Source organism: Rana temporaria, chromosome 7 (genome assembly GCF_905171775.1).
Source record: "Rana temporaria chromosome 7, aRanTem1.1, whole genome shotgun sequence".
In the NCBI taxonomy this organism is placed as follows: Eukaryota; Metazoa; Chordata; class Amphibia; order Anura; family Ranidae; genus Rana; species Rana temporaria.
This window is the reverse complement of record NC_053495.1, coordinates 8685410-8712059: the sequence shown is the minus strand read 5'-3', so window position 1 is coordinate 8712059 and position 26650 is coordinate 8685410. Positions and strand designations below refer to the sequence as shown.

Here is a 26650-nt window from a genome sequence, read left to right as displayed (position 1 = left end):
CTTTGTTCATATTTCATGTCTGAGGTTTACAACCACTTTATTCTACCTCAGCCATAACCCAGTTCGCGGAGTGTAACCTCTGCTCAGACGTTTTCCACCCTATGCTCACATTGAATTGTTCAGGTTTCTTTCATCTTTTGATATATTTTCCTTTTGAAACTTTTACATGCGGTATTTCTCCTGCGGTGTGCCTAACACCGTGAGTTCTAGTTTGTTTGCGGCTGTTTAGTTAACTATAAGCCCCCGTTCACACCTAGGCGTATATACGCCTGTAGTGCGACGCCGCAGCCGCCCCTGAGTTGCTGGAGGGATGATTTCACATTGCCCTCTATGGAGATGGTTCACATATCCACGCCGAACGCCGTATGCCTGCCGCCTGAAAACAAGTCACGGACCTTTTTTCAGGCGGCTTTCGGCATAGGAGATGTGAACCATCTCTATAGAGGGGGTGAAGGCTGCATTCACAATCGCGGCGTTTTGTCGCCGCAAATCGCGGTACAAAACGCCGCAATTTGTCGCCGCAATTCGCGGGACAAAACGCTGCGATTTTGTACGCCAAGGTGTGAATGCAGCCCAAGACTCCATTTTGCCCGTGTGAATGAATTGCTGATTGCGAGCTCTCCGTCTCGCTTCCCGTCTCCGGAGCGGCATTTGTCATCGTCGGTGAAGAAATCGTCTGTAATCGGAGCGGATACATCTCGCCGGTTCTGATCTTTTGTTCTGCCTCGTGTCACAGAACGGAGAATCATTACTCATTCTAATTCCATTTTTTAAAGAGATGACTGGTGGCCGTCCGCTGCTAGGAGACCTGAGAAGACTCGCGCCTCTGTTGGTTATTCGATGCGCTTCATGACTTCCAGTTTAATTCCTTAGTTAAACATTGTGTTTGCTCTTTGTCTGTTACCGGGCGCTCTGCGCCGCATGCACAGAGCGCCAACGTTTCCGTTTGACCAGAATTAGGTTCTATCTTTGTTCTGCTGCTAATAAAGGGACACGAAGCCGGCTGTCTTCTTTGCCCGCCGACACTACCCGCTATGTAGGAGGACCCTCAGTGTCGCAGTGTCGTCCCTTATAATCTAAATCCATTGTGTTGCGCTAATACAGGGGTCTCCAAACTTTCTAAACAAAGGGCCAGTTTAAAGTGGAGTTCCACCCACTTTTTGGAATGCCCCCTCCCCTCCGGTGTCACATTTGGCACCTTTCAGGGGGGAAGGGGGGAAGCAGATACTTGACTAATCCAGGTATTTGTTCCCATTTCCTGGCATAGATCATCGCGGTGACCTACGCCACTTTCTGCGCCTACTCTGTCCTCCCCCGCTGTATTCTGGGAAACACACAGGTTATAGAAGACAGCAGGGACCAGTGCGACTCGCACGTGCGCAGTAGGGAACCAGGAAGTGAAGCCGCAACGCTTCACTTACTGATTCCCTCACCGAGGACGGCGGCGGGGGCAGCCAAGAGCCGAGGGTCTGATTGACTTCGACTGCCGACATTGCGGGCGCCCATGACAGGTAAGTGTCCTTATTAACCACTTAAGGACCCCTTCACGCTGATATACGTCGGCAGAATGGCACGGCTGGGCACATCAACGTACCTGTACGTTGCCCTTTAAGCCCAGCCGTGGGGGCGCGTGCACGCAACCCGATCTGAAGCTCCGCAGCCGCGGGACTCGCGGACCCGATCGCCGCTGGAGTCCCGCGATTTGTCCCCGGAGCTGAAGAACGGGGAGAGCTGTGTGTAAACACAGCTTCCCTGTTCTTCACTGTGGCGCCGTCATTGATCGTCTGTTCCCTGATATAGGGAATCACAATCGATGACGTCACACCTACAGTTAGAAACACAGATGAGGTCATACATAACCCCTTCAGCGCCCCCTTGTGGTTAACTCCCAAACTGCAATTGTCATTTTCACAGTAAACAATGCATTTTTATAGCATTTTTTGCTGTATAAATGACAATGGTCCCAAAAATGTGTCAAAATTGGCCGAAATGTCCGCCATATTGTCGCAGTCACGAAAAAAATCGCTGATCACCGCCATTAGTAGTAAAAAAAAAAAAAATAATAATAAAAATGCAATAAAACTATCCCCTATTTTGTAAATGCTATAAATTTTGCGCAAACCAACCGATAGATGCTTATTGCGATTTTTTTTACCAAAAATAGGTAGAAGAATACGTATCGGCCGAAACTGAGGAAAAAAATGTTTTTATATATTTTTTGGGGTTATTTATTTTAGCAAAAAGTAAAAAATATTGATTTTTTTTCAAAATTGTCGCTCTATTTTTGTTTATAGCGCAAAAAATAAAAACCGCAGAGGTGATCAAATACCACCAAAAGAAAGCTCTATTTGTGGGGAAAAAAGGACGCCAATTTTGTTTGGGAGCCACGTCGCACGACCGCGCAATTGTCAGTTAAAGCGACGCAGTGCCGAATCGTAAAAAGTGGCCTGGTCATTTAGCAACAAAATGGTCCGGGGGTTAAAGTAGTCATCTGAAGTGCTGCAATGCAAACACAGATATCACGCTTCATTAGCTAAACAATAAAGGCAATGATATATTACGTCGGCTTTGTTCCTATGAGGGATTGCATGAATGCTTTTAGCCTAAAAATAAAATAAAATAAAAAAGTCCAGTAACTTTACGAATTCCACTGTTACCAAAACGCAAGGCACTGAAGCAATGTTCCCATTAATACCGATGACGGCTCTTTATTTCCATAACTTTAACTTGCTGTCAAGTCAGCAGCCCGGCCGTTCCCTTTGGTTTCCACGCTGGACACCCACAATAATATTTACTGTTCCGATTCCGCAAACTGACCTCCAGTGTCGGCTCACAGCCCGCTCCCCCCATTAGTGACACCCGCCATGTTTGTATCTCAGCGGGATCCTTCCTCGGGGTCACACCCTTGGCGGCACGTCTTCACTAACCCCCTCCAGACACATCGCCTGAAGATAAATACAGGTGCGAGGCCTGGGGGAAGAGACAACAAATAGATGAGGATACGGTGAAGTTCGGTCTCAGCTCCTGGCAGTAGACAATGTAGCTCTTATCTCGGCTCCTGTGGATGGACGCCATCTGATTCATTGAGGTTGGAAACTACTGCAAAAGTAAAAGTGCAAATTTCCTGATGTTTTCCCTCTTTAACCACATTCCGGTTTTGAACAGCCCGCCTGGTTATTGGGACATAGTGGGCCAGATCCACAAATATCCTGCGTAACTTAAATCTTCCGATTTAAGTTACACCGCTGCAAAATTTCTACCTAAGTGCCCGATCCACAAAGCACTTACCTTGAAATTTGCGGCGGTGTAACTTAAATGTGTCCGGCGCAAGGCGTGCCGAATCTAATGGGGCGAGTCCCATTTAAATTAGGCGCGCTCCCGCGCCGGACGTACTGCGCATGCTCCGTCGGGTAACTTACCCGACGTGCATTGCGCTAACAGACGTCGCTCCGACGTCGTTTGCTTAGAAGTTAACGTAAATGGCGTCCAGCGCCATTCACGGACGTCTTGCGTAAACGACGTAGAGTTTAAAATTTCGACGCGGGAACGACGGCCATACTTAATAGGGCTTAGTCAAATAGGACTTAGCCCTATTTTTACACGGCGTAACTCGACGTAAACGACGTAGATTTAGCGCGACGGGCCCGTTGGAACGTTCGTGGATCGCCGTAAGTGTTCATTTGCATATTCTAGGCCGGGCCGCAATGGCCTCGCCACCTAGCGGCCGGCCTAGAATTGCATCCTTAAGATCCGACAGTGTAATTCAATTACACATGTCGGATCGTCTGCCTATCTATGGTAAACTGATTCTGTGGATCAGTTCCATAGATAGAAACAGGGATACGACGGCGTATCCCTTTTCTGGATAACCCCCATATATCTCTTGTGTCCCCCCGACGATGTCCCAGCGCCGGGGGCCACAAAACATGTATATGTCTTGGTGGGGACAGGGAGGAGGCGGGATGTCTACATTCCTTGTATTAGGAATAAAAGTGATCAAAAAAATTTAAATGTAAAATTATTATTTTTTTAAAAAAGAAATAAGTAAAATACATATTTTTTTTTAAATGCCCCTGTCCCCGGTAGCTCAAGCTCAGAAGCGAACACACGTAAGTCCCGCCCACATATGTAAATGCCGTTCAAACCACACGTGTGAGGTATCGCCGCGTGCATTAGAGCACAAGCAATAATTCTAGACCTCCTCTGTAACTCTAAACTGTAAAAAAATATTACGTTTCGCCTATGGAGATTTTTTTTTATATATTCTTTATTTTATCAAAATTTATCATACACAAAAAGGCAAAACATTTGACCTACTCAATAGGGATATACATTAAGGCCCCTTTCACACGGAGCGGATCAGTAATGATCTGCCCCGTGAACCTCCGATTGCTCAGCGGGGATCGCTCCGTTGATCCCCGCTGAGCCGGCGGATGACAGGGCGGTCCCCGCACACTGTGCAGGGACCGGCCCTGTCTTTTCTCCGCTCTCCCCTATGGGGGTATTGGATGAACACGGACCGTCTGTCCGTGGTTACCCAATCTGCCAGACGGATGTAAAAGTAGGTTTTTCCTCCGTCACACTTTGGCGGATCGGAGCGGGTCGGATGTCAGCGGGCATGTCACCGCTGACATCCGCGGCTCCATAGAGGAGCACGGAGCGCCGTTCAGGTCCGCCTAAAAAACTGGCAGGCAGACCTGAACGGGCCGCCCGTGTGAAAGAGCCCTAACTATGGAGCTTTTTAAGTACCGAAGTTTGTCGCCATTCCACGAGTGTGCGCAATTTTAAAGAGTGACATGTTGGGTATCTATTTACTCGGTGTAACATCATCTTTCACATTATACAAAAAAATTGGGCCAACTTTACTGTTTTGTTATTTTTTTAATTCATGATATTTTTCCCCCAAAAAAATTGTTTGAAAACGTATTGCGCAAATACCGTGTATCAATAAACATGAATACTAATCCCATCCCATCATATACATATGACTTTTACAGGGAGAATTTAAGGTGATAAACAAAATCTGGAACATTATAAAAAAAATAAAAATAAATCACAAAATGACTTTCGGATAAATGTTAAAATAACTTAAAAGGAAGAACTAAAAATCCGCGAACTTCCTCTTGTTCTCTCCCTTTGATGTATTTCTCAATGTCCAGTAACAACGATACTTGACCCGTACAGTTAGATATTTCTTTCTTTTATTAGCGATGGGGGGGGGGGGGGGAGATTCCGTTGAAGAAACTTGACCATACCTCACCTCTCGCAGATCGGTCATATTAGATGTCATGGCGACTCTTGGCAGTCTGGCTGACAACGGGACAATTGCCCTTCATTATTAGCGGAATGGTGAGCTTGGATCCTGTCTACTCCTCTGACCTTTTTTCCTCTGAAGCAGAGACAGGGATGAAGCCGAGTGGTTCAAGTACAGAATCAAGATGAAACGCAGGACTCTAATTACCACCTGGGAGCCGCAGTGACAGCGGCGCTTCTTCTGCATTAATCCGTCTCACTGTTTCTTCGTTATTCTTTTCTCAGCCTCTACGTGTAAAATATCCCCATCGTAATGGCAATGGCGCCTGCTTGGGAAACGTGCGATGGGGAAGATCTTGAGAATACGAGCTTGTGGGCAGGTGCCGACATTCTTCCCACCTGCAGATGGCGTTGTGCCAATGCTGCAAGGGAAGAGGGGTCTGATAAGGGAAAGTGTCCCCTTAGATCAGGGTTTTCATGGAGCCCTAGGGTTCCTCCAGGTGTTGCTAGGTGTTCCTTGAGCAATTTGATGATAAATCCCTGCAAGAAGCCAGTCGGCCATCTTGACGAGGAGGCCTTTAACCACTTAAGACTTGGACCTTTAGGCAGCTAAAGGACCTGGCCAGTTTTTGAGATTTGGCACTGCTTCGCTTTAACTGACAATTGCGCGGTCGTGCGACGTGGTTCCCAAACAAGATTGGCGTCCTTTTTTTTTTATTTATTATGGCATCCCAGTCTTAGTCCGTAGGGTTCAATATTGAGTTGGCCCCGCCCTTTGCAGCTATAAGAGCTTCAACTCTTCTGGGAAGGCCGTCCACAAGGTTTAGGAGTGTGTCTATGGGAATGTTTGACCATTGTTCCAGAAGAGCATTTGTGAGGTCAGGCACTGATGTTGGACGAGAGGGAAGGTTGAGGTCAGGACTCCTTCACCCCAAATTCGCTCATCTTTATGGACCTTGCTTTGTACACTTGTTCCAAATCATTAGGTGGAGGGGGGATTATGGTGTGGGGGGTTGTTTTTCAGGGGTTTGGCCCCTTAGTTCCAGTGAAGGGAACTCTTAAGGCCTCAGCATACCAAGACATTTTGGAGATTTTCATGCTCCCAAATTTTGTGGGAACAGTTTGGGGACGGCCCCTTCCTGTTCCAACATGACTGCGCACCAGTGCACAAAGCAAGGTCCATCAAGACATGGATGAGCCAGTTTGGGGTGGAGGAACTTGACTGGCCTTCACATTTGTAAATAATTAGAGTGTTGACTGTGAGCCAGACCTTCTCCTCCAACATCAGTGCCTGACCTCACAAATTCTGGAAGAATGGTCACACATTCCCATAGACACCCTCCTAACCCTTGTGGACGGCCTTCCCAGAAGAATTGGACCTGATGAAGCTGTAAAGGGAGGGGCCAACTCAATACTGAACCCTACGGACTAAGACTGGGATCCCATTAACCACTTAAGCCCCGGACCATATTGCTGGTCAAAGACCAGAGCACTTTTTGCGATTCGGCACTGCGTCGCTTGAACTGACAATTGCGCGGTCGTGCGGCGTGGTTCCCAATCAAAATTGGCGTCCTTTTTTTTCCTACAAATAGAGCTTTCTTTTGGTGGTATTTGAATATTTTTTACTTTTTGCTATAATAAATATCCCCCAAAAATATATAAAAAAAAAAACATTTTTTTTCCTCAGTTTAGGCCGATACGTATTCTTCTACATATTTTTTTTATGGCATTTTTATTAATATTTTTTTATTTTTTTACTAGTAATGGCGGCAATCAGCGATTTTTTTTTTTTGGTACTGCGACATTATGGCGGACACTTTGGACACTTTTGAAACATCTTTGGGACCATTGGCATTTTTATAGCGATTAGTGCTATAAAAATGCCACTGGCAGGGAAGGGGTTAACACTAGGGGGCGGGGAAGGGGTTAAGTATGTTCCCTGGGTGTGTTCTAACTGTAGGGGGGGGTGGCCTCACTAGGGGAAATGACTGATCACTGTTCGTACATTGCATGAACAGAAGATCAGCATTTCTCTCCCTGACAGCTCCCGGTCCTCGCTCTGTAACGAGCGATCGCGTGTGCCCGGCGGTAATCGCGCCTGCCAGGCACGGAAGTCGGGGGCGAGCGGGCCAGATCCACGTACATGCGCCTATCTTTAGGCGGGCGTAACGTATCTCAGAAACGCTACGCCGCCGTAACTTAGAAAGGCGAGTACTGTATTCACAAAGAAGTTACGCCTTTAGTTAAGGCGGCGTAGCGTATATCGGGCGGCGTAAGCCCGCCTAATTCAAAAGAGGCTGGTTGGGGGCGTGTTCTATGCAAACTAATTGTGACCCCACGTATTTGACGTTTTTTACTAACGGCGCATGCACCGTCCGTGAAAGAATCCCATTGCGCATGCTCCAAATTACGCCGCAAATCGTCAATGCGTGAACGTAACTTACGCACAGCTCTATTCGCAAACGACTTACGCAAACGACGTAAAACGTAAAAAATTTGACGGTGGCCCGACGTCCATACTTAACATTGCGTACGCCTCATATAGCAGGGGTAACTTGATGGAAAAAAATGCGCCGGGCGGACGTATGTTTGTGAATCGCCGTAACTACCTAATTTGCATATTTCTTGCGTAAATCTACAGAAGCGCCACCTAGCGGCCAGCGTAAATATGCAACTAATATACGACGGCGTAAGTGGCTTACGCCAGTCAGATCTTAGCAAAATTCCGGGGTATCTTGTTTTCTGAATACAGAAAAAAGATACGCCGGAGCAACCTAGAAGTTACGCGGCGTATCCATAGATACGCCAGCGTAACTTCTTTGTGGATCTGGCCCTATGTTGGTGTAAAAGCAGGCGTCCCAATACTTTTGACAATATAGTGTATGAGTGCTGCAGTAGATGAGCTGTGAAATGTTTAATAACCAAAGTTGGTTTCTCTTTATCGCTTACCTTTTTTTCATTGGAATGTTCGAGTTCTTTCCTAAACAGAAGTGTTACGTTGTCCAGGGATTGCATTCTATCATATTTATGTGAACTTGCCGTGCTTTCCTTAGAATGAAACTCTAATGTTCTGATCGGCTTTGAAGTCTCGGTTTTCTTAGAATTTGCCTAAAAAAATCTAAACAAATGGGATCCCAGAGCTTGAAGTGCTGATAGATACCCCTGACAATGTGCTGCCGTTATGTGCGCCTCCGGAGATGTCAATATATCGGGGCTGCAGTTTAGGAGCGCTACTAGAAAAGTGTCACGTTGCATTTATGTAGCAGCGAGGATTGAAACCGCTACTGAGGTCCCGAGTTCATTCGATTCCATAACACTCAGATTCCCCTCTACAAGTTTCCATCCTAATAGGGACGTTATCGTAAAAGATAATGCGCTCCCTCCTTAACCACTTCAGCGCCGGGAAATGTTTTACCTCCTTCATGACTTTGCTACTCGACACTGTGCTACTTTACCTCGTAATTGCGCGATCATGCAACCATGTACCCAAATTAAACTTGTAATGTTTATTTTTCCCCACAAGGGAGGTTTGAATATGAGGTTTGATTTCCATTGAAGTCAATGGAAATGGAAACCATTGTTGTCTGGAACTCCCCGCCCACCTCTACACTCCCCTTGTCAACATGCATTTTCTCCTGTGTATTCCTTACACTAAATTCTGCTGTGATCACTAACATCCAGTCAAAATCCAGAAAAGTAACCACATGGCTTCATAAAAGGAGTGGGGGTGGGAATTAAGAGCTAGTGCATGAGATATGTAAATAACCTGTCACTCATAGCAAGGGGGCGGAACGGACTAAGTCTTTTCTCTGTAAGTCCGTTTTATTTCACTGAACAGTAAGACAGGGATCGACAAATCCCGGGCGCCAGGTCGCCATGGCGACTAAAAATAGTGTCCTGGCGACTTGGCTTGGAAGGTGGGCTGGCGCCATCTGGTGGTGGCCATTGGTATTACAAGTTAAGCATTACAAGTTAAACAGCAATTCTAATGTCATTTTTCACTATTTTCACTACCATCTTCTTCCCTCTAATTAGAACCCCCAAACATTATATATATTTTTTATTCTAACACCCTAGAGAATAAAATGGCGATCGTTGCAATACTTTCTGTCACGCCGTATTTGCGCAGCGGTCTTACAAGCGCACTTTTTTGGGAAAAAATTACACTTTTTTGAATTAAAAAATAAGACAACAGTAAAGTTATCCCCATTTTAATATTATGAAAGATAATGTTACGCCGAGTAAATTGATACCCAACATGTCACGCTTCAAAATTGCGTCCGCTCGTGGAATGCCGACAAACTTTTACCCTTTAAAATCTCCATAGGCGACGTTTAAAAAAATCTACAGGTTGCATGTTTTGAGTTACAGAGGAGGTCTAGGGCTAGAATTATTGCTCTCGCTCTACCAATCGCGGCGATACCTCACATGTGTGGTTTGAACACCGTTTACATATGCGGGCGCTACTCACGTATGTGTTCGCTTCTGCGCGTAAGCTCGTCGGGACGGGGTGCGTTTTCTGGCTCCTAACTTTTTTAGCTGGCTCCTAGATTCCAAGCAAATTTGTCAAACCCTGCAGTAAGAGGATTGCTCGGAGCTGGATTAACTCTGTGTGACTGGGCACAGAGGATAGGAAATCTTATACTCTACATTGTGACATCAAATGTACAAACACGAAGCTTTACAACCCCTTTAAAACTAAACTTATTCACACAGAACATTCTACACATTAAAAACTCTTCTGATGGCTTCTTCTATTATAGTGTTTTTTTTCCTATTCATCTGACATCACCACCTGCCGGGGGAGGGGGGGCTGAGCTGTTGCGGCACAGGATAAATTCCGCCGTCTCCGCTGCCTCCTTATCTGTGCGAAATTCCAAGTACGAGTTGCATTAGTGCCGCTGTGACTAATAGCGGGGCGGCCGCGAAGGTGAGCGCGTAATGGCAGATGTGTAATATCCTTCTGAGCAACGCCGCGGCTTCAATGTCCCCGCGCTTTTTTGTCTGGCGTCCACCACGAGGGCCGATACTCAGCGAGAGACGCAGGTGTGCCATTGATCGGAGGCACTCAGACAGCAGTGACTAACAAGTGGCCTTTTCCCTCCCACACAAATCTGTAGGAGAAGGAGAAGAGCGCTCGCCTCTGCCGTCCCTCATTACCTCAAAGCCGGCGCACCACGCAACCGCGTTCCCGAAACGAATCCCCCCAGCAAAAGTGCTTTTTAATTACAGATATGAGCCCAGCAGCATTGTTTTCAATGAAGTCATTCATCAACTGCTGTACAGAACTGTAACCCAGAATCCAAAAATCTACAATTTACGCATAGAAACGCATGTACGTATATTAAATCTAAACGGGGGGGATTATCATAAAAACAAGGTACAGTGCCATGAAAAAGTATTCATACCCCTTGAAATTTTCCACCTTTTGTGATGTTACAACCAAAAACGTGAATGTATTTTATTGGGATGTTATGTGATAGGCCAACACAAAGTGTCACATAATTGTGAAGTGGAAGGAAAATGATAAATGGTTTTCCAAATACCGTATATACTCGAGTATGAGCCGACCCGAATATAAGCCGAGGCACCTAATTTTACCACAAAAAAACTGGGAAAACGTATTGACTTGATTATAAGCCTAGAAGGTGTGGCCGTGCTGTCGTGTCCCCCTCCGTTCTCCTCCTCCACCCCCTCGATCTGTCAGGATGGAGAGCAGAGGTAGGAGCCGGTAAATCTGGCCCCTACCTTTTCCAAATGTACAGAGTCCGTGATCGCTGACTCTGGGCCAGATTCCCGTACATCCTGCGTTGGCGTCGCGTAAGCTATTTACACTACGCCGCGACTACTTACAGGAGCAAGTGCCGTATTCTCCAAGCACTTGCTCCGTAATTTGCGGCGGCGTAGTGTAAATGGCCCGGCGTATGTCTGCGTAATTCAAAGGGGGCGGCTTGTATTCAAATTAAGCGTGCCCCCGCGCTGATCGAACTGCGCATGCGCCGGGCGGAAAAATAGCCCAGTGCGCATGCTCCAGCTCACGACGGAAAACGTCAATGACGCCGACGTGAGCGTCATTGACGTAAAGTCGTATTCGCGGACGACTTAGTAAAACAACGTAACCGTCGGAAAAAGACGACGCTGACCCGACGCCATACTTAACATGGCATACGGCGGACTGGCGTAAGGTTACCCCTCATATAGCAGGGGTAACCTTACGCTAACGACGTAAACGACGACTACGCGACGCAAATTCGTTCGGGAAACGGCGTATCAGGCTCATTTGCATAGTCAAATGAGAACTGAATGTAAACGCCACCTAGCGGCCGGCGTTGCATTACATCTAAGATCCGACGATGTAAGTCACTTACACCTGTCGGATCTTGGCCGTATCTATGTGAAAATTATTCTAGGAATCAGACGCATAGATACCCGGGGGCCAAAAACAGAGATACGACGGAGTTTCCTGAGATACACCGTCGTAACTCTTCTGAGAATCTGGCCCACTGTCCATTCATACAGTCCTGATCAAAAGTTTAAGACCACTTGAAAAATGGCAAAAAATCTTATTTTACATTGTTGGATCTTAACAAGGTTCCAAGTAGAGCTTCAACATGCAACAAGAAGAAATGAGAGTGAGACAAAACATTTTTTGAGCATTCAATTAATTGAAAATAACGAATAAACTGGAACAGGCTGTTTTTCAGCTGAGCAAAAGTTTAGGACCACATGCCTTTAAAAGGCCAAATCTGTGCAAAGATGTGGATTCCTTGTCACCTTCTGTCAGGTAGTCACACGTTGTGATGGCAAAGACAAAAAACTCTCCCTTTTTGAACGTGGTCGGGTTGCTGAACTGCATAAGCAGGGTCTCTCACAGCGCGCCATCGCTGCTGAGGTGGGACGCAGTAAAGACAGTCATTTGGAATTTCTTAAATGATCCTGAGGGTTATGGAACAAAAAAGTCAAGTGGAAGACCCCAAAAAAAAATCACCAGCCCTGAGCCGGAGGATCCAATTGGCTGTCCGTCAAGACACTGGACGATCCTCGACCCAAATTAAGGCCCTTAGGCCTTGTACACACGGTCCTTCCAAACCGATGAGAATGGTCCGACGGACCGTTTTCATCGGTTCACCGCTGAAGTGGCCTGATGGTCTGATATGCGTACACACCATCGTTCCAAAAACCGATCGGGTCAGAACGCGGTGATGTCAAACACACGACGTGCTGAATAAAACGAAGTTCAATGCTTCCAAGCATGCGTCGACTTGATTCTGAGCATGCACGGGTTTTAAACCGATGCTTTTCTGTACTAACCATCAGTTTGGACCGATCGGGCAGCGGTCCATCGGTTTGGTTCTGAAGCATGTTTTAAAATTTTGGACCGAAGGAAAACAGACCGATGGGCCATACACACGGTCGGTTTGGACCGATGAAACTGAACCTCGGTCCATTCTCATCGGTTTTGTCCGACCGTGTGTACGGGGCCTCACTGGTGCTGACTGCAGCCCCATAACCATCAGACGGCATCTGAGACTGAAGGGCTTCAAAAACAAAAAACTTCTTCAAAAACCTTGTCTCCTTGAACGCCACAGAACTGCTCGTTTGGACTTTGCAAGAGAGCACCAAACATGGGACATTCAAAGGTGGAAGAAAGTTTTATTCTCTGATGAGAAAAAATGGAACCTTGATGGTCCTGATGGTTTCCAACGTTACTGGCATGACAAGCAGATCCCACCTGAGATGTTTTCTACGCGCCACAGTGGAGGGGGCGCCATAATGGTCTGGGGTGCTTTTTCCTTCAGGAAGTGCAGGGGCATCAAACGGCTGCTGGCTATGTCCAGATGTTGCAGAGAGCATCCCCCATGACTGAGGACCCTCGTCTGTGTATAACGACTGGGTTTTTCCAACAGGACAATGCTACAGTGCACAATGCCCGCAGGACAAGGGACTTCTTCCAGGAGAATAACATCACTCTTTTGGCCCATCCTGCGTGTTCCCCTGATCTAAATCCAATTGAGAACCTTTGGGGGTGGATGGCAAGGGAAGTTTACAAAAACGGAAAACAGTTCCAGACAGTAGATGGCCTTCGTGCGGCTGTCTTCACCAGTTCCCACTCACCTCATGGAAACGCGAGGCATCAAGCATGCCGAAACGAATATTTGAAGTGATCAACAATAACGGCGGAGCTACTCATTACTGAGTTCATGTTTGGAAGTTGGATTTCTGTTTTGGGGGGGGTTTAGTTTTGGTGTATGGGTATGGGAGGTGTGATCCTAAACTTTTGATCAGTTCGTTATTTTCAATCAATTGAATGCTCAAAAAAGTTTTGTCTCACTCTCATTTCTTCTTGTTGCATGTTGAAGCTCTACTTGGAACCTTGTTAAGATCCAACAATGTAAAATATGATTTTTTGCCATTTTTCAAGTGGTCTTAAACTTTTCATCAGGACTGTATTTATTATAGCAGCAAAATTGTCGCTCTATTTTTGTTTATAGTGCAAAAAATAAAAACCGCAGAGGTGATCAAATACCACCAAAAGAAAGCTCTATTTGTGGGGAAAAAAGGACGTTGATTTGGTTTGGGAGACACGTCGCACGACCGCGCAATTGTCCGTTAAAGCGACGCAGTGCCGAATTGCAAAAAAAAATGGCCCCGGTCATTGGGCAGCCAAATCCTCCGGGGCTTAAGCGGTTAAAAAAAACGATTTGCGCTCTTTTGCGGAGTCAATCAGGGGCTGTAATTCTAAACAAGGTGTTTGCGTTCCTCTCTGATGTACAAATCGATTTACTTTCCCCGACACACAAAGTCGCCGGATTGATGTGTTTTTGAAGGGAAGCAATTTTTCTGCACTTTTGGTTTTCTTCTGCCGCTAAACCGTCTCCCGCTGAGCTTTTGAAAGGCGTTCCATTAGAAGACGGCGCGGCAAGCTTGCCTTTCTGACGGCCCCCGCCGAGAAGAGGGCAAATGCAAATGATTCCCGGCGACGCCGCTTCCCGCTAATGAGCCAATTTCATAAATCATCTCCGAAGCTCTCACATTAGTGATTTAGTAATCAGGTTACCGCGGCCCCCTTCTTTTGTATACTTTACCTCTCCGTAGTTTAGGTTACGGGAAGAGGGGGGAATCGCCGGTCTGCGATATTTTGGGATATAGACTGACGGATATGTTTGCACAGCCGGGGTGGGAATTCTTCCACATCATACGGAATGGAAAGATAGATGAGCCCAGCTTGTCACGTCTGCACAGAGCTCTCCGCTGAGAGAAGTGCTGCGATAATGTGAGCCGCCGCTGAGCTACTTTATAACATCTAAAAATTCAAAGAGTGACGCCACCAACAACCCAGAGTTCAGATTTGATAAGCTCTGCTGCATTAACCACTTCAGCCCCGGAAGAATTTACCCCCCGCCTGACCAGAGCACTTTCTTGCGATTCGGCACTGCGTCGCTTTAACTGACAATTGCGCGGTCGTGCGACGTGCCACCCAAACAAAATTTACGTCCTTTTTTTCCGACAAATAGAGCTTTCTTTTGGTGGTATTTGATCACCTCTGTAGTTTTTATTTTTTGCGCTATTAACAAAAAAAGAACGACAATTTTGAAAAAAAAGCAATATTTTTTACTTTTTGCTGTAATATCCCCAAAAAATATATAAAAAAAAATTCTGCTTGCCTTTATCCGGGGCACTATTCCTCCCACTGACACCAAGAATGGGGCACTATTCCTCCCACTGACACCAAGAATGGGGCACTATTCTTCCCACTGATACCAATGATGGGTCGCTGTACCTCCCACTGATACCAAAGATGGAGCACTATTCCTCCCACTGATACCAATGATGGGGAACTTTTCCTCCCACTGATGCCAATGATGGGGGGCACTATTCCTCCCACTGATATCAATGATGGGGGAACTATTCCTCCCACTGATACCAATGATGGAGCGCTATTCCTCCCACTGACACCAATGATGGGGCGCTATTCCTCCCACTGACACCAGTGATGGGGAATGTTTCCTCCTTTAGCCATTATTCATTGGTTGTTTGTATTTAACTCATCCTGTTGGAAGGATTTCCTGTGTGGACGTCACATCCTGTGATGTAGGGTGACCACGAGTCCCGGCTAGCCCGGGACAGTCCCGCATTTTGCAGGTCTGTCCCGGGCACCTTCATTCCAGGACAATACAGTGTCCTGGAATGAAACTGACATAGCCACCCCATGGGTCAATCTGATGCCCCCAAAAAAGGCCGCCACATCACCGCTTTACTCACTGACAGTACTTGTCCTGGCCGGGAATGCCTGGAGGAGCACAATCCCCACCCCCTGCTTGTGATTGGACACAAGAGGCGGGATTTACGATTTCTCCAATCACTGTGCTGTGATTCGTTACAGCACAAGCTGATTTTTGGGAAGGAAGGGTGTCCCTGAATGGTAGTTTGGAAATGTGGTCATCCTACTGTGATGTCACTTCCCATGGAGGAAGCGATTGGCTGCTGGAGCCATCACTTCCTGTTTGTGATTTACGGATAAAAAGCCAAGGACCCGGGTCACTGGGCAGTCATGCTGATGGAGCTATGAACGTAAGCTGTGGTGATGTCTGTTTACTCGGGGATATACGGGAAAAGGAACCGTAAAAACAAAAAAATGGAAAGACAAACTGGCCTTTAAGGAAACTTTTAAGTATTCTAGTTTTTCGGGATAGCATTGTATGTTATGTTAGAGGACAACCTTACTTTTTCCTTCTCTCTCCGGGGCACCTTCGTATCCCGGTTACCCAGCGGTGATTAACCGTACCGACAGGAGAAAAAGCATTTACAGACCGTAGAATCGGCTCCACAGGCTCTCCGATATACCGTCCCTCTGAAGGAATGGCGCAGACATTTATAATTCTATTTAACAACCTTTCCTGAGCGGAAGTGATTGTTTTGATGGAAGATCTCCCCAGGAGTCGGCAGGTGGGTGGGTATTGCACTGAACATCTTCTAATGATCAAATCTTTTCCTTTGGCGAGCTCAGCAGGAGCCGTTCCTGGGCCATTTAACGTGGTGATCGTTTTCAGTGTTAACTGCTTTACCGTAACCAGCGGGGGGGGGGGGGGGGCAAAATGTACACCACTACAATCCAGTTTGAGTGGTGACAATGTGGGGGGGGGGAGGGGGTGCCGGCAATAAAGAGTGTAACATGTCCCTGTTTTTTTAGATTAAAAAATTAGCCCAACTCCGAGGGATTCTTCTGAACCCCCATCCACATTTTCCAGACGGATTTTATTATCGGGGGGGGGGAAAGGCGTCCAATAATTTCCTTCCCTTGACGCCCATAAACAGCAACCGCCAACGTTCCTTACAGACCGCCATTTCCATCGCCATTTGCAGATTGAGGACCAGGATGGGGGATATATAACAAGCCTGGAAAGAATGGAGATTTTCGCTTTTTGGATGAGTGCATGCAGATGGACAGAAATAATATATATTGATGTTTTTGTTGGATGAAAAATAGTGCAATTCTGTATTTTGGAATAGCATTGTAGTGAATGTTAAAGGGGACAGCCTTGCGCCTCATACACGATTGGATTTCCATCGGACAAATCCGTGGAATTTAGTCTGAAGGGCGCGGGCCGTAAACAGACGGCATAACTTTTTTCAGCCAACATGCACTAAACAACGTGGTTTTTCAAAGACCAGAGCACTTTTTGCGATTTGGCACTGCGTCGCTTTAACTGACAATTGCGCGGTCGTGCGACGTGGCACCCAAACGAAATTGGCGTCCTTTTTCCCCCACAAATAGAGCTTTCTTTTGGTGGTATTTGATCACCTCTGCGGTTTTTAGTTTTTGCACTATAAACAAAAATAGAGCGACAATGTTAAAAAAAAAATTAATATTTTTTACTTTTTTCTATAATAAATATCCCCCAAAAATATATAAAAAAACATTTTTTTCCTCAGTTTAGGCCGATTCGTATTCTTCTATATATTTTTTGTAAAAAAAAAAAAAATACGCAAAAAGCGTTTATTGATTGGTTTGCGCAAAAGTTATAGCGTTTACAAAACAGTGGGTAGTTTTATGGCATTTTTATAAAAAAATAATTGTTTTACTAGTAATGGCGCCGATCAGCGATTTTTTTCGGTACTGCGGCATTATTGCGGACACTTTTGACACATTTTTGGGACCGTTGGCATTTTTATAGCGATCAGTGCTATAAAAAGGCATTGTATTACTATAAAAATGCCACTGGCAGTGAAGGGGTTAACAGTAGGGGGCGGGGAAGGGGTTAAGTATGTTCCCTGGGTGTGTTCTAACTGTAGGGGGGGTGGCCTCACTAGGGGAAATGACTGATCGCTGTTCATACATTGGAAAAACTCTCTAGCAATACACACCAAACTGAGCATGTGCAGAGTGTCTCCAAGTGCTCTGTATTATCTGGACATGTTCTGCAGTCAGTGGAAGAAAGGGAGGATCAGAGAAGACAGGATCAAACAGCCTTTTTACACAATGAAGTTTGTTTTAAACTTTGTTTCAGGGATTATGCAGGGGTGGGGGGGGGGCAATTATTGCTTTATTAGGTGTAAGACTTGCTTTCATATAAAATGTTTATTTTTGTATAATTTTTTTCTCTGCCTGCAGCTTGTTCAATGTGTAGAATGTGGAATGATTTGTTTCTATAGAACAGCATGTGAAATGTTCTGGTTCAGTAACCATTAGACTGACCCTTCCCCCACTCCTCTCTACCTGCAGAAATCACCCCGAGCCCAAAACCAAGAAGAGGAAACCCGCCGCGGTGAAAGAAGCTGCGACTCGACCTCCGCAGACGCCCCGAGCCAAGCGCCAACGCAAGTGAAGATCTGTGACCACCAGGCTGAACCAAACGCACACTGCTGGGGGGGGGGGGGGAAGCAGCAAAACAGACGCATCCTGGAAGACTTGCAACAAATACTGAGAAATTACTGCAATCAGATTTCCTTATTGTGTTTATGAAATAATAGCCGGACTTCTGCACCAACGTTGGTAAATGAAGTCCCAGAGATTGTTTTTTTTTTTTTAAGCCTATTCGATAAGTTCTGGAAAAAAATTAAATGACCTAAAATTTAGAGCCTAATTTGGTGATTTACAGAACTCAGGGCTGCGTGTGGCCTGAGCCCAAATCAGTGATCCAGACTCAGACTCGGCTGCAGAGGGGACTTCTATAGATACCTGGTCTATTGCAGCACGGCCAGGCCATCCCATCTGATCACGGCACCAGGCCATCTTGTGGAACGTCGGAAGACGCGGAAGCAAAGTCCACATGAAAAGCCTCAGCTGGAAGCTGCTCATTTGGAAAAGATCTTCATGGTGTCCCCTATCCTATAGAGATGTGACGTTCTGTCCAGTGCTCCTCAGCCATCAGTGGAAGAGAACTTAGGGTGTCAAGGTGCCGGTTTGTGGGGGTTCAGATTAGCTGCTCTCTTCTTGCATGGAAATAAGTTAAAGGGTTTGTTCACTTTCACCAAAAATCTGCCTATACAGGTAAGGGGTGTCTGTAGATAAAATCCACCTGTGCAGCATTGGTTGGAGAAGGCCCTGGCTATAGGTGCGGACCATTTACATACCTCCTGAAGCCTGGCCAAGAAACTTCCATAGATGGCATCATCCCATCCAGCCGGGTTGCTTGGACATTGGCAAGACCCTTCCAGCCAGGTTGGTAGGACATTGTCAAGACCCTTCCAGCCAGGTTGCTAGGACATTGGCCAGACCCTTCCAGACAGGTTGCTAGGACATTGGCCAGACCCTTCCAGACAGGTTGCTAGGACATTGTCAAGACCCTTTCAGCCAGGTTGCTAGGACATTGTCAAGACCCTTCCAGCCAGGTTTCTAGGACATTGTCAAGACCCTTCCAGCCAGGTTTCTAGGACATTGTCAAGACCCTTCCAGCCAGGTTTCTAGGACATTGTCAAGACCCTTCCAGACAGGTTGCTAGGACATTGGCAAGACCCTTCCAGACAGGTTGCTAGGACATTGGCCAGACCCTTCCAGACAGGTTGCTAGGACATTGGCAAGACCCTTCCAGCCAGGTTGCTAGGACATTGGCAAGACCCTTCCAGCCAGGTTGCTAGGACATTGGCAAGACCCTTCCAGACAGGTTGCTAGGACATTGGCAAGACCCTTCCAGCCAGGTTGCTAGGACATTGTCAAGACCCTTCCAGCCAGGTTGCTAGGACATTGGCAAGACCCTTTCAGCCAGGTTGGTAGGACATTGTCAAGACCCTACCAGACGGGTTGCTAGGACATTGTCAAGACCCTTCCAGACGGGTTGCTAGGACATTGTCAAGACCCTTCCAGACGGGTTGCTAGGACATTGGCAAGACCCTTCCAGCCAATTCGAACCCCTTCACATGCCTGCGCAAGTTCTCTCTTCCCTGTAACTCTGAGCTCAGTGATACTGCAATGGAGGAGATATTGGACCGCACATGCATGGGACTTTGAGAGCTCGCTCTTGTGATGGCGGGAATGTACAGCAATGGCTTTAATTCTCTTGGCCACATCCTAGCAACAAGGGAGGATAGGGTGATGAGATCTCTGGGAGTTTTTCATCCAGGCTTCAAGAGGTAACCCGCATAAGCTATTTTTTTTTTTTTTTTTGGTTAAGGTCGAACTGTCCCTTTTAAAGTGGTTGTAAAGGCTAAATGTTTTTTTTACCTTAAAGCGAAGTTCCACCCATTTTTGACAGGTGGTCTCAAGCTAAAGACCACCTTTCAACATCACGATTTTGGATATTCATTTTTTTTTTCTTACCTTTTTGGAAGTACCGAGTGTACTTCCGATTCAGCCGGGTCGCGGCTCATGTCGAACTCTTCTGCAGAGAGCTCCCTCCGTTATCTTCTGGGACCTGTGTGTGTCCCAGAAGACGATCTGGCCATTCACAAAGCACATGTGCAGTAGGAAACTGGGAGTGAAGCCGCAATGCTCCTCTGCCGGTTTCCCTTAGTTAGAATGGCAGCACCGGCACCCAAATCCGATTGACGGATCGGCCTCGGGGGCTCCCTGGACAGGTAAGTGTTTTTATTATTTCATAAATTTTTTTAAGTCGGCAGCTACAAACACTGTAGCTGCTGACTTAAAAAATTGGCTGGAACCCCACTTTAATGTATTCTCTGCTTTAAAGTGATATTACAGGTTAGTTTTGTCACACTTACCTCCTCTGTGTAATGGTTTTGCTCAGAGCAGCCCAGATCCTCCTCTTCTTGGGTCCCCCGCTGGCACTCCAAGCCCCTCCCTCCTGCCTAGTGCCCCTGTAGAAAGCAAATTGCTATGGGGGCTTCCTAGCAGGCTCGCTCCAAAGCCGATTCTTCATGTGTCCATTCACGAACAGAGCGTGGCTTGGCCCCGCCCCAGCTCTCTCCTAATTGGCTCACTGGCTGATATTGACAGTAGCAGAAACCAATGGGTACCACTGTTGTCTCTCAGCAGCCAGCATTAATAGCATTAATAGACCCTCCAGCAACAATAGACCCCCCCCCCCCCAATCAATAAATCCCCCAGCAACAAAAAAAACCAGCAGCCAGCAATAATATACCCTCCACCAGCCAGCAACAATAGACCCTTCCTTCAACAGTAGACCCCTCCCAGAAACAATTGACTCACTCTAGCAGCATATATGGGGAGGTCTAGTTCTCTAGTGGGTCAATTGTTTCTGGGGGGCAGCAACAATAGAGGTCTAGTTTGCTAGTGGGTCAATTGTTGCTGGGGGGGGGCAGCAACAATAGAGGTCTAGTTTACTAGTGGGCCAATTGTTGCTTGGGGGGGGGCAGCAACAATAGAGGTCTAGTTTGCTAGTGGGTCAATTGTTGCTTGGGGGGGCAGCAACAATAGAGGTCTAGTTTGCTAGTGGGTCAATTGTTGCTTGGGGGGGGCAGCAACAATAGAGGTCTAGTTTGCTAGTGGGTCAATTGTTGCTTGGGGGGGCAGCAACAATAGAGGTCTAGTTTGCTAGTGGGTCAATTGTTGCTTGGGGGGGCAGCAACAATAGAGGTCTAGTTTGCTAGTGGGTCAATTGTTGCTGGGGGGGCAGCAACAATAGAGGTCTAGTTTGCTAGTGGGTCAATTGTTGCTTGGGGGGGAGCAACAATAGAGGTCTAGTTTGCTAGTGGGTCAATTGTTGCTTGGAGGGCTGCAACAATTGACCCACCCCAGGAACAACAGATTCCCCAGCAGCTGGCATCATTGGACCCCTAAGCACACCCCACTACCCCTTGCCACTGCATACATTCAGTGCTGGAGGTGCCAGAAGCCCTGGTTGCTCCTGCGTTGGTTGGGCGCTCATCTTGTCGCCAAGGGAACGATGCCCTGTATAGTGACCCTGTAAGTGGCGAGGGGATCACTAGAGGGCCATGATCCTTCCAATCTGTAATAATGGGTCCGTTTCAGTGCAGCGTATGAATTCTAGACGGATGGAACGCTGTACTTCCAGCATCTATATACAGAGTGATGGAGACGGCACAGGACTGGACATTGTATGACCTCTGGGATATAGAAATGGTTTCCTCTGGAGATAATGAAGGCTTTTCAGCTCCGGCTGTGATTAGAAGACCAGAAAAATACGACTTTACCAGACGGCGCCCCAGCGCTGCATGTCTAGCACCGTCTCAATGTGACATCGAGCCGTCGCAACGCATCAAACCCCGACCGCGTCTGCGCGCCCCAGAGGGACTGTCTCACGTTTTAATGTCAATATCAAATAAATTGCTTTTCTTTTCTTGTTTATGTAACTTTGCGATGTCCAAGTTATTTGTTACCGACTCAGAATTGTCACATTCCGCATTGTTCTGGAGATCCTGCACACCTGACGTCCCCACCGCAATCACACATTATAATACAGATGGCCCACATGTTTCAAACACGAGATCCGCAGGCCGATTCCAGCCCACCAGACCTTTTCATGTGGCCCTTGCACTCCATTCTACCACCTCCACATGACTTCATTCCACCACCTCCACATGACTTCATTCCACCACCTCCACATTACTTCATTCCACCACCTCCACATGATTTCATTCCACCACCTCCACATCACTCTATTCCACCACCTCCGTGTGACTTCATTCCACCACCTCCGCGTGACTTCATTCCACCACCTCCACATGACTTCATTCCACCACCTCCACATGACTTCATTCCACCACCCCCCACATGACTTCATTCCACCACCCCCCACATGACTTCATTCCACCACCTCCACATGACTCCATTCCACCACCTCCACGTGACTTCATTCCACCACCTCCACGTGACTTCATTCCACCACCTCCACGTGACTTCATTCCACCACCTCCACGTGACTTCATTCCACCACCTCCACGTGACTTCATTCCACCACCTCCACGTGACTTCATTCCCCCACCTCCGCGTGACTTCATTCCACCACCTCCACATGACTTCATTCCACCACCTCCACATGACTTCATTCCACCACCTCCACGTGACTTCATTCCACCACCTCCACGTGACTTCATTCCCCCACCTCCACGTGACTTCGTTCCACCACCTCCACGTGACTTCGTTCCACCACCTCCACGTGACTTCATTCCACCACCTCCACATGACTTCATTCCACCACCTCTATGACTTCATTCCACCACCTCCACATGACTTCATTCCACCATCTCCGCATGACTTCATTCCACCACCTCCGCATGACTTCATTCCACCATCTCCGCATGACTTCATTCCATCACCTCCGCATGACTTCATTCCACCACCTCCACATGACTCCATTCCACCACCTCCACATGACTTCATTCCACCACCTCCACCTGACTTCATTCCACCACCTCCACATGACTTCATTCCACCACCTCCGCATGACTTCATTCCACCACCTCCGCATGACTCCATTCCACCACCTCCGCATGACTCCATTCCACCACCTCCGCATGACTTCATTCCACCACCTCCGCATGACTTCATTCCACCACCTCCGCATGACTTCATTCCACCATCTCCGGCTCTCGCCCTAGTGCCACTTGTAACCATAGAAGGGGTCTGTGTTTACAATGATAGCTTTTCTCTCGGCAGCTCCATGCCTGCACCACTACTCGCGGCAGAGATGAGGTAGATGCAGTGCGGGATGGGGCATCACGCGGTCAGCTGCACAGCTGAGCCACCGACACTGCCGGGAGGTACTAGAGCTGGGCCGGGTAGGTGAGATGAGGGCTGTGGAGGGAGATGTGTGCAGGAGTCAGAGCCGTGGAAGATGTGGACAGTCTGTGAAAGAGCTGTACACAGCACACCACTGCACCTTGCACTCTGTACATAACACACCGCGGAACCCTGCACTCTGTACATAGCACACTCCTGCACCCTGTACATAGCGCATCTCTGAACTTGCGGTCTGTACACATTGCACCTCTGAACTCTGCGGTCTGTACACAGCGCACCCCTGCATGCTACACTGCGCACCCCTGAACTTTTGTACGTAGCACTCTCCTCAACCCAGCACTCTGTATGTAGAGAACTCCTAAACACTTGACCCTGCGCACACCGCTGAACTCTGTACGTAGCACACTTCTGAAGACTGCACTCTGTATATAGCGCACCCCTTAACTCTGCACTCTGTATATAGCGCACCCCTTAACTCTGCACTCTGTACACAGTGCGCCCCTGAACTCCGTATGCGGCACACCCCTGAATTCTGAACTCTGTACACAGTGCACCCCTGAATTCTGAACTCTGTACACAGTGCAACCCTGAACTCTACATATCGCACACCTGAATTATGCACTCACTACATAGCGCACCTCTGAATTCTGCACTCTGTAGCACACCCCTGCACTCTGTACGCAGCGCATCACCCCTGAATTCTGCACTTTGTACGTAGCACACCCCTGAACCCTGCACTCTGTACAAAGCACACCCTTGAAATCTGCATTCTGTACATACTTTAGCTCACCCCTGAGCTCTGTTCACAGCGCAACCCTGAACTCTGTACGTAGCACGCCCCTGAATTCTGCAACCTACTACATAGCGCATCCCCGAATTCTGCACTTTGTACGTAGCACACCCCTGAACTCTGTACTCTGTAAGCAGCGTACCCCTGAACTCTGCACTCTACACAGCATGTCCCTGAACTCCATAAATAAGGCACTCCATATATTTATGACCCCTTTGATCCTCCCACTGTTATAGTGCTATTTGGCCACACCCACCATTTGATAGACACACAAATGCATCTCTACTACATTTGCTCAAAAGAGTGCACCACAACACACATTTGTATATGTGGCTACATGGTGCGATGTGTTTGTTTTCTCTGTGTATGTGCTTTGGAATGCCATTCAGAATGAAGGATACCGCACATATGTGTGGCAGTTATGTGGGTTTAGACGCACAGGAGAAGATGCGAATCCTGCCTAATAGAAGATTTCACAGGATCCGTGTTCACTGCGATACCCCCAGACCTCCCCTCATCAAACGTCTATTAAAAGAGGGAGAAGCTTTTATCTACCCTAAGTACTTGTAAACTCCTCTGATAGATTATCCTCCTTCCCCTCTGTGCTAAAGGCCGCGTCTCCGAATTATGAGACAAACCGGCAACGGCTCACACTGGCTCTGAGGACGTGAGAAGTATTTCATTTTACAAATTACCTCCAGAAACCTATTATAAGTTTGGGATTTGTATTGCTTCCTGTCCTGTGACAACCAAAATAGGAAGAATTTCATATTGCCTCTTAAAACTAAAAAGCTGCATGGATGACGTCAATTGGGGAGCATATTTGTTAACCATTTAACCACTTAAGGACCGCCTCCTGCCCATATACGTCGGCAGAATGACACGGCTGCGCACAAGCACGTACAGGTACGTCCTCTTTAAGTGCCCAGCCGTGGGTCGCCCGCGACCCGGTCCGAAGCTCCGTGACCGGGACCAGCAAACCAGATCGCCGCTGGAGTCCCGTGAACGGTCCCCGGAGCTGAAGAACAGGGAGAGGTGTATGTAAACACACCTTCCCCGTTCTTCACTGTGGCGCCGTCATCGATCGTGTGTTCCCTTTTATAGGGAAACACAATCAATGACGTCACACCTACAGCCACACCCCCCTACAGTTAGAAACACATATGAGGTCACACTTAACCCCTTCAGCGCCCCCTTGTGGTTAACTCCCAAACTGCAATTGTCATTTTCACTGTAAACAGTGCATTTTTAATGCATTTTTTGCTGTGAAAATGACATTGGTCCCAAAAATGTGTCAAAATTGTCCGAAGTGTCCGCCATAATGTCGCAGGTCACGAAAAAAATCGCTGATCACCGCCATTAGTAGTGAAAAAAAAATAATAAAAATGCAATAAAACTATCCCCTATTTTGTAAACACTATACATTTCGCGCAAACCAATCGATAAACGCTTATTGCGATTTTTTTTTTACCAAAAATAGGTAGAAGAATACGTATCGGCCTAAACTGAGGAAAAAAACATTTTTTTTATATATATTTTTGGGGGATATTTATTATAGCAAAAAAGTAAAAAATATTGAATTTTTTTCAAAATTATCGCTCTACTTTTGTTTATAGCACAAAAAATAAAAACCGCAGAGGTGATCAAATACCACCAAAAGAAAGCTCTATTTGTGGGGAAAAAAAAGGACGCCAATTTTGTTTGGGAGCCCCGTCGCACGACCGCGCAATTGTCAGTTAAAGTGACGAATCGCAAAAACTGGCCAGGTCCTTTAGCTGCCTAAAGGTCCGGGACTTAAGTGGTTTTAAAAATGTTTTTACTTTGTGGTTTTGGGGTAATTTCGATAATAAAGTCAAATCCATTAAAGGAACTTGTCATTGCAAAGTGAAAAAAAAGGACCATAAGGTCAGCGGATTTCCAAGCTAATTGAATATAGTTGTTTCCCCCCCGCCACTAGTCTTTGATTGAGCAGCCAAGGAGCAGCAGCAGACTGATGAGGTCATCGCTTCCCTCTGTCGTCACACAAGTGTGTTTCTGTTTTCAGCACATGTGCATGCAGCAGAACCTGATTGGCTCTAAGTATTGCCCTTCCCTCTCCCAGTCTGTGTGCTCATCAAGTCAAATGTAGACACTTATTCTAGTTGAAATCGGAAGGATATTTAATGATCTTTAACGAATATACACAACTCCATTTAATGTTTTTCTATCTGCCTGGGAGGGATTTTGAGGGTTTATGCTTTTGCATGACTTTACTTAAAATATTGTCCATACACTGGATGCATGTAATGTTTGTACCAATGTTACATGTGTACAGTGCAAATGTATCCTATTTGTAAGGATGCAGGCATCTCCTGCTGCTTTGTGTCCTCGGTTGCTAGGATTCAGGCGGCTCCTAATGCCTAGTGCCCTTTGTTGCTAGGTCACAGATTGCTCCTGACACGTCTAGAGGAAAAGAGATTTCACCTCCAAATACGGAAAGGTTTTTT

General features: G+C 46.9%; 1 protein-coding gene across 1 annotated transcript in view; it reads left to right on the top strand.

The window, feature by feature from the left end:
• RAD18 (RAD18 E3 ubiquitin protein ligase) overlaps window positions 1–19873 on the top strand; it is a 222192-nt gene extending 202319 nt beyond the window's left edge. The window contains exon 9 of the mRNA XM_040358838.1: window positions 17978–19873. Coding sequence (XP_040214772.1) covers window positions 17978–18080 — 103 coding nt within the window. The 3' untranslated portion in view covers window positions 18081–19873. The remainder of the gene's footprint in view (window positions 1–17977) is intronic.
• Window positions 19874–26650: the final 6777 nt, after the last annotated feature.